Source organism: Notechis scutatus, chromosome 4, assembly GCF_049901735.1.
Source record: "Notechis scutatus isolate UNSWTSFEM ecotype Mainland chromosome 4, rNotScu1.2, whole genome shotgun sequence".
NCBI lineage: Eukaryota > Metazoa > Chordata > Lepidosauria > Squamata > Elapidae > Notechis > Notechis scutatus.
Genome location: NC_142012.1, coordinates 127,664,920 through 127,674,431, shown reverse-complemented (window position 1 = coordinate 127,674,431; position 9,512 = coordinate 127,664,920). Strand labels below are relative to the sequence as shown.

The window sequence follows — 9,512 nt, the reverse complement described above, 5'->3', positions numbered from 1 at the left end:
CAAACCCATAATTAATAAAGACCCTGAGAAGCTTGAGAATAGAATCTTTTCTTTCTGCTACTCACATTATTTAAAATGAAACAAGACAGGTGAGTTCCTTCACTGAATCTTCACTTTAGATAAAGATTAATATTAATATTTGCCTTGAAATATATTCCTGTTTTTATTCACCAAAAAGTTTGTTTAATTCAGTTTGTATACTGCCCAACTCATTAAATCTGGGCGCTCTGGAGATGTAAAGCTGAAATAATCTCTTTTTCATGAATACTTTGCAAGATTTTTATTTTTTAGGGATACTAACAAATCACTTAACCTATTTAAAAACTGTTTTAGAGAATAGCAAGACAAAATGTAAGAAACTGTCTGGGCCACAAACATTAAATGGCAACACAATTTCTGAATCACATCCTCGATGTAGGACTCAGATTATTCTTCATATAAAATCAAAATTATTATGGTGTTTCAGTATGTATAGAATAGTACTAGTATACACTAGTACATAGCATAGAACTGAAAGTGCAAATGGCCTCAAAGCTTATTACATTGAAGATCAGTGTGAATTATAGTTGGAGAAAGATCCTCATCCCATTGTGAGAGGTACATATAAAATAAAAGGAACTAGTAATATATTATTATATTCACAACTATTTTCTACTGTTGGATCTCAAACTTTTGTTTAATATAAATGTTGTGTAGAAGCTTCTTGGGAAGCCTAAAGGCAGAACATGAGCATATTAATTCTCACTGTTGTTTCTCAACAACTTAAATATTAGAAATATACTGTTTCTGATCTCAGAGAAAACATATGCCCATCAAGTAGCACTGATAACTCTATTCTGTTAATTATTATGACTAATCATCTACTTTAATAGCCATCATCATATCTCGTGGCAGAAAATTCCATAGTTAAACTATATGATTAAGGGTTTCCTTTTGTGTCTTCTGAATATTTTATCATTCTACTCATTAAGAATGTTTAGTGGAAAAGGGAGGGGGGAAATCTTTTCAAACTATATTTATCAAAACGCCAGCATTCATTTCTTTCATCTAAAGAACTGCTCACACTCCTGGTTGATCTTTTTTAGAACTTTTCTAGCTCTGATTATGCTTTGTAAAATACAGCAAGCAGAATTTTTTTAAACAATATTTTGTGTTTGGCATATCATACTTTTTCTGTTGTTATTGAGAACTCCAGTAATTATGTTCTTTTCTTTTTGGTTTCTGATTGTAAATAAAATAAAAACAATGTTCAAAACATGGATACGACAGGTTTTTTTTTTCATTCAAATAGCAACTAATGAAAAATTTGACCATTTATCTATGCATGTGAAAATGAAAAAGTAAAGGTTTTAAGTGTCTTCAGAGACCTTTCCTTCTTTTATATAAGCTAAATATGAAAAGCAGCCACTTCTCTTTGCCACAGTTATTAAGCAAATCAGTGCAGTTAAGTGAACTGTGTGATCATTAAGCAAACTCAATAGAATTTTCTCTATTGATCTTTTTGTCACAAATGGCAATCAATGACCCCAGGGCTCTGCAGCCATTGTAAATAGGTGTCTGTTGCCAAGCACCCAAATTTTGATCACTTGAGTGTGGGGATGCTGCAACAGTTCTAAGTGCAAAAGATCAGTTGCAGGTTGTTGTTTTTCAGTGTCATTGTACTTTCAAACTATCGCTAAATGAATGGTTGTAAGTCAAGGACTTTCTGTATTCTGAATTATCTCTCTTTTGTGACCTTCTGACAAGCAAAGTCAATGGGGAATCCAGATTCACTTAACAATGTTACACACTTAACAACCACAATGATTCACTTAACAACTGTGGCAAGAAAAGTCATAAAACTTGCTTAACAAATGGTTCACTTAGCCTCATAAATTTTGGGCTCACTTGTGGTCCTAACTCAAGGACTACCTGTATTGGCTTAGTACATACTTAGTACATAAATTCATAATTTTTGATAGTCTCTAACTGTAAAAAAAACCATATTAACTTGTTAAGGTAATATGGAAGTGGACAGTAACAGATATGATACTTTTGGTGACTTATAGAAAAATATGTGCAAATATGAGGTAACAATTTTCTGACAAAATAAATTCAGCCATGAAATAGTCTAATATAAGTGTAATTCTGGTTTTTATATATCTTTTAATTTATACTTGCTCCTGTCTATACAAATGGTAAGTAATGGAAAGACAAAAGGTTATTAAATATCATTTATAGGAATCAGAAACATTCATTTTAAAAAATATATTCCTGCACCAGATTGTTGTTTTTTTCCTGTGGCAAAGATAAGGAGGAGAAATAACAACATGATAATCCTTTAGTGAATTCATAAAGATAAATGGGTAAGGTTCAGGAAACTGGCAATATATAATGGAAGAAGATATCTTTTCCATGCAACTTGGCAGCAAGAGAGCAGCCATCATAAATGAGTAATGTGCTTGTTTCTTTTGGTACACTGGAAACAGTAAGCTCTCCATGGAAAAGCTTGCACTCATGAAAGTACTCAGAATATACACAAATTGACATCAAATATCTAGTTGGCTGAGTGGTATATTCTAATGTGTTTCATTAACAGATTTTCTCATTTATGATGTTAGCATGTTAAATTTCCAAGGAATAGCATCTGTCACAGCAACATTTCTTGAGTTGCAACTGGAGGAGCTAACAGATTTTCAGAAGCAATTGAGAGCATTAGAGAAAGCAATCTCATAAACGTTCTGGCAGTTCTGTCTTGAATTGTAGCCTTTATAACCAATAACCAATGTAAAGTTCCATTCTTTACTCTGAGTTTAAATGAAAAAAGTATAGGATTCATAGAGCAGTGGACATAAGGACTAGAATATTTGACAATGATGTTCTGTTTTGTTAAGGATCAAAACAGGTAGTTCTCACAAAGATTGCATTGTTGCAGTTAGTCATAAAATACATACTGCTACCTTTTCCTTTGGATCCACCAGCAAACATTTGCAGTATTTCCCCCCCACAATGCTTGATAGCCAAGGATTAGTCTTCTAGAAGAGGAGGAGGATTGAGATGAAGCTGAAAAGTCTCATTTTGGAAGACACTATTTAGGGCAGAATCCCCCTGGGAGACTTGGACAAAACCATGTTTTTCACCACCATGATCTCGAGACAATTCAGTCAAAAGTGCCAACTACAAAATAAAAGAAATATTTTTCTTACCAACTGTGTTAAAACATTCTTGGCTATATCACAACAAACATGCACGTAAATTACACATATGTAGGAAAACAATCCTAGTAGAAGTCAGACATGAACTTGTGGAAAAGACAAAAAATAGCTTTGACTATATCTATTAGGATATAAATATATATTTATATTGGTTAATAATTTAGTATTGTGGCATTTCACGATGATTGTTCTGAAAACAAAGAGTGTTTAAAGAATAAAAATGTAAATACTGTATATACTTCAGGAGAGTATGAACTATTTCTGAAGGAAACTTTAGACATTTCTACCAATGAGTGTCTGTCTGATGCAAAACAATTGAATGTTTTATTTAAAATATTATTGTGCATCAAAAGGCATGAAAGAAAACAATCAAAATGGGTCAAGATGCTGGAAAAACCTTCATCTGAGAAAATGTAGTTTATCTAGGGCTGTTTAACTTGAAAAAATAGTTATGGTAAAGTTGAAAAAAAAATAAAGCAATGTATAAGAAAATAAAGACAGATAAATTTTTCATCTGCTCTGACAGAGCTTCTGTATACTCTTCAATGGCAGTTGCTACTGAAAATAAGCAGGACAAAGCAATGCACTTACTGCACTTCCTACTTATGGGTGTCAAATAAACATTTAATTAGTCACAACAAGATTTAGTACCTGATAGGACATTGATTTCTTTCAGTGTGTTTTAAATGCCCATGCCTTGTTTATTTTCCATCCAAGACAAATACGATAACAATTATCTTTATGATAGCAATAGCATTTAGACTTATATACACTTCACAGTGTTTTACAGCCCTCTCTAAGCAGTTTACCCCCAACAATCTGGGTCCTCATTTTACTGACTTCAGAAGGCAGAGTCAATCTTGAGCTATTTAGAATCGAACTTCTGGTATGAGCAGTGAGTTAGCCTGCAGTACTCTATTCCAACCATTGTGAAATTATGGCTCTGATATTTCAGATATATAATGTCTGAAAGCACATCAGAGTTTGATCCAGTTTGTATTAAAAAGAAAATACAAAATTACATTACCCTTGATGTTCCACGATATAGACGACAGAGCTGGTCAAAAGCTTGAGCTTGCTGTGGATCCAACAGACACTCTGTACTAGTCTAAAAAAATAAACATCATCAACTTAAATAACAGAGTAGAAAGGGGCATCTGCACTTCTGAGCCCAATATCTGCTCAATGCAAGAATCCAAATAAAGTATCCCACAGCATCCAAACCTTGCTTGAACCCATCCATTGTCAAATTGCTCTTAAGGTTAGGAAGTTTTATTTTCTAATATTCAACTGGAAACTTTTCTACAACTTTTATGTATTTTTTGTGTTATACCTTTTGGAATAATGAGAAACAACAAGTTCAGATGGGTAGACCAAAAAATTTAACAAAAAACTAGCATACTTTTATAACCAAATTCAAACAATATGACATAATTCCTTAAAGGTCTGAAAATGAATAATGCTGTAAAGAGCCAAGGATTATGCCAAACTCTTTATGACAAATTTCTAAACCTGTATTCTTTACAATAAACAAATGTTAACTATCAATGTAATTTCTCCTATGGAATTTCAGTTACATTAGGACTTTGTCAGGTTTCTATAAGTCAATGAATTATAAAATTTAATTACCTCCAGGAAGGAAGGAAGGAAGGAAGGAAGGAAGGAAGGAAGGTGGCTTTCTACCCGGAAAAGCTCACCGGAAGCGCTGGCGCCGCCATCTTTTTTTGATGAAAAAGTGCTTCCGGTGAGCTTTCTACCCGAAAAAGCTCACCGGAAGCACTTTTTCATCAAAAAAAGATGGCGGCGCCCAGCAACCAGCGGCCCGGTAAGACTTGTTCCGCGGACCGGTACCGGTCCGCGGACCGGCGGTTGGGGACCCCTGCTGTAAGGGACATCTGTGGGGGACATCTTCCAATACTTAACGGACTGTCATAGGGAAGTGGGGGTTGATCCACAGCACTTGAGGTCAGGACAAGAAGCAATAGATGGAAGCTTATCAGAGGGAGATCCAACCTGGGAACAAGGAGGAATTTCCTGGCAGTGTAAACAATCAACCAATAGAACAGCTTGTTTCCCAGAGTTACAGGTGCCTCATCACTGGAAGTTTTCAAGAAAAGATTGGAAACCAGGATGATATTGATAGAAGGACTCTTGCCTTTGGGCAGGAAAGTGGACCGGAAGATCTCCAAAGTTCCTTCCAACCCTATCATTCTGTGAATGTTAATTTTATCTACTACTAGCTATTCCAACCAATTTTGTATCATCCACTACATGATAAGCATTCTCTGAATTCCAGATTATATGTCACTAATGACAATTCTGAAAAAAATATACTGAAGGGTAGAGGAGTCTTTTTAAGAATCCAATTTTATACTATGACAAAAAATTATACTATGATAAATGTTCTTTGACATGATTTTTGAGAAAGCTGTGGATCCACATGTCATGCCTTCAAGCCCACAGTTAGCTACCCTGCTAACCATCATTATCAGAGATTACTGTGCCAAATGTTTTGCTAAAATTAAGAAATATGTTCTTATCATCTATTGAGAAAGTTACCTAAACAATTTTTTAAGATAAAAGTACTCAGGCAAGATTTGTTCTTGATAAATCCATCCTGACCTCTAGCAAACAGTACATTGTTTTCAAGGTAATTTTAAACCAATCTCTTTAAAGAGGTCTTTTTTAGATGAATCAAGCCCTAGAATCTTCCTGGGTATCAATGTCAGACCAAATATTTTGCAATTTGTTGGACTACACTTATCCTTTAAAGAGGGAGGACATTTGCCCTCTTCCAGTCATTTGGGGAACCTGTGATAAAAGATTTGTCAAAGATACTTGATAAGGGTTCATCCAGATCACCAGCTAGTTCTTCCAATACCATAGGATGCAAATCAATGTAAAAGGATATTCCCTGACTATATTTTTAATCTACCCTGCTTTTCACATTTCCTGATGGAACACATAATTGTTGTTCCTTTGAACATGATGATCAAATAAAATATTGAGTGGCTTTGCCACCCCCACTTTTCTGGTTACATATATTTTGCTATCTTCATTGAGCAGCTGGTATATTGATTCTTGTCTTTTTCTTTTCTTTTGAACAAATCTAAAGAAGCCATTTTCATTACCATCCTTTGCTAATCTCAGCTCATTCTGAGATTTCTTTTTTCCTGACACCAGCTCTGCAATTCAAGGCTGTCTGTAATTTTCCTTTGTGATTTAGTCCTCTTTCCATTTCCTGTCTGTATTTTTTTGTTTTTAGATCTTTATGAATGCTCTGAAAAATCCTTAATGTTCTTGTTGCTATATTTTGAGCAATCGTCTTTTAAAAAAATATTTAAATAACTAATGTAACCCTCCCTATATTGTAAAGGACTTCTGAACTGGTATTTCATTTAATATTTATCTTTATTTATTTTCCAAAAACTAAAAGCAACTGAACATGTGAGTTTAACTCTCAGTGTGCAAGTAAATACACAGTTACATGACTTTATATGTTGATTACAAATTATCATAATTAAGCAATACCAGGCTTTTTCTTTAGAGTTCTATGCACAATAATGTAGAATACTTGGTTCCTATCTAAAGACAAGATATGTCTTCTCCTTTGCTGTATTTCATTTGTACATATTAATCAATCAGATAGTTTTTAAGGATATTTATTACAAGTAATTTTGTTATTGCCATGGAAACAAATGCTGCGGGCATTTTCTTTCTTTAAAACTAAAGGAAAGCTCTATAAGGAATCCTTTAGAATATCTATCATCTATGTTATTCTGCCAATATTAATGCTCAGACTAAATTGGGATATATCTTTTGCTTAAGAACCAGCAGCTGGCCAAGCAACTAATAGTTTCACCCAAGAATATTCTTGCTCAGAATGCTTATATATCAGATTAAATTAGATTGAATCCTATCTATGAAAAATGATTACTTTTATACAATATACAGCTTTTCTAAAATTTACAAATATAAATATGGTAGCATGTAAAAGTTGAAATCACATTCTGAACACTATACATTATACTATACATTATTTCTGAGTATTATACATTATTTCTAGGAACAATCTTTTGATCAAGTAATCTGACAGAGACATATGTTCTTAATTCTATGAATGGTAATTGCAAAAGGTTTGCATTATAAAGCTACCACATCTATTTTCTCAAACTTACAGACACAATTGTATGTTGTACCCAATCACCCTAATAAAAATCTTTTTCCCCCCATGGAAATAAGAAATAAGTTTTGATGTCATACCATTCTAGTTCTGAGGATATGGGTTTATGCAAAGTTCATTGTCCTGAAGCTCAGCTGAACCAATCATGATGGTCCTTGGACTCAAACTCACCTCAACTTTGCATTCGGAAAAGCTTCTCTAAAGAAAGACTTTAGCGTTGAAAGTCGATCTCCCTCTGGAGGCCTGGTTCCACTATAATTTTTGTACAAGTTTTAAGCAACAAAATGATAGCCATCCTTCTTGCACTCAGGGAGAAGAAGTTGACTTCTGCAGAGCATATCCATCTAAGAGACATGCTGTTGCTGCTACTTTTGCTCTTAGTTTGGGCCAAAATGATTTTTCTGCCATCTGTTATTTCGGAAACTGATTCTTCCTAGCTGCATGCAGCTTTTATTGGAAGCAACCTCTAAGCAACCTCCAACTTCCCTCTTTGTCTTTCTTGGTCTGAACTGGAGAGGAAATATTGTATGAGGCATAAAAATACAGTTCCTGTTGTTTAAAAATATTTAAAAGACAGACTGAGCTGTAGACGGGCAAATATGTTGTTGAAATGCTGGAGGATGAGACAGAATTTGAAACTTAGAAATACTCTTAAAGTTCTTCTATTCAAAATAGCCCTTGCATTTTATATTTATAGTAATCATTTTCCCTGTGTATACACTTTATTTTCCAGCCTGTTTCCTGAGCAGGTTGCTCACAGAGAATAAAGGAGGGGGAAGGGGTCAGATAGTCAATAATGTGTTGCACTCCTGTCACTTCACATATAGACCTCAGCACTACTTGAACATTCATGCTGACAGTACTTTTCAGAAGAGCAAGAACGGCACTAAGGAACTATTCTCCAGATGCTTGGTGGCATTTTTTAAAGCATCAATCCATTTTTTGATCAAAGGAAAATAAAATAATGGAAGCCTTGAATGTATATGTTAGAAATGAAATGGCCATTTAGGTTTCATTAGATGTACAAAAAGGGTTTGATAAGGTGCACATTAAGGTTTGGGAGCAAGTTATGAAGTAATACTACTTTTCAATTCAATTTGTTTCTTGGATAAAATATTACTATTTGAGTCCCTTTAAAACAATAAATTATTTCTCCTATAATAAAGATGAGATACATAATGTGTCAAGGATGTCTCTATCTACTTTAATATTTAATTGTATTGGAAACTGTCATTCCTAATATAACCATCTGGCAATATTTGAGGTATACATGAAGCAGAAATTGAGAATATGCTTTTATACGCAGATAAAACTTTATGCTTCCTAAATCAATATTAAAAATCATTACAAAGATTTATGACAATGGTACAGAAATATGGTAACTATTCTGGCTACACAAATGGGTAAATCTAATATGTCAATTGACAAAAAAGAAATCTATGGAATTAATAAGGTTTATTGTTCTGATTCTACTTGGGGATAATTATTCCTAGGAAGATACTTTGTTTAATAGACATAAATATTTCAAGTTATAGATCAATATACTTATGACTTTAACAGGAAGAATAAATGCAATGAAAATAAATGTTTCAAGAGTATATTCTGGGAGGGTTGCCTATCATATTTCACTTCATTTTAGATTAATTTCTAAAATATTGGTTATTTTTTTACAAAATTATAAAATGTAAATGTTACAGGTTTCTTATGACAATGTTGGTTTTAATTATCCTGATTTTAAAGTATACCATAATAGATATTAACTTCTGTAATGGTATGTAATTCTACATTCAGAACCTAAGACAGATTCATATGCTGACACGTAAGATATTCCTAAATTATTACTTAAAAGAATAGCTTCCTCATGAGATTATAATCTTTTGGTATTTTGGTATAAAGCTTTGAGTATATAAGTGAAAAAGACTGCCTTAGCAACTTGGGAGATAAACTAGCTGCTCCAATTTCTATACTTTTTTCCCTATTATCTTTCAGGTACATCTTGTTAAAAGAAATGGTGAGAGAATCTTGTTTTGTTAGGATGAACTATTAAGAGCTTAATTATTGATTGACATTTCCCCCCAAAAGGTTTTGCTTCCTGAAAACCTTTTAGTGATTATGATAGACCCTTTTAAACTGAA

General features: G+C 33.5%; 1 protein-coding gene across 2 annotated transcripts in view; it reads right to left on the bottom strand.

The window, feature by feature from the left end:
• Nucleotides 1-2,116: 2,116 nt before the first annotated feature.
• Nucleotides 2,117-9,512, bottom strand: part of VPS8 (VPS8 subunit of CORVET complex) — an 85,376-nt gene continuing 77,980 nt past the window's right edge. For both annotated transcript variants that reach the window (XM_026688031.2, XM_026688108.2), the window contains exons 45-46: nt 4,222-4,302; nt 2,117-3,156 (exon numbers count right to left, since the gene is read on the bottom strand). In XM_026688031.2, coding sequence (XP_026543816.2) covers nt 3,007-3,156; nt 4,222-4,302 — 231 coding nt within the window. In that variant the 3' untranslated portion in view covers nt 2,117-3,006. The remainder of the gene's footprint in view (nt 3,157-4,221; nt 4,303-9,512) is intronic.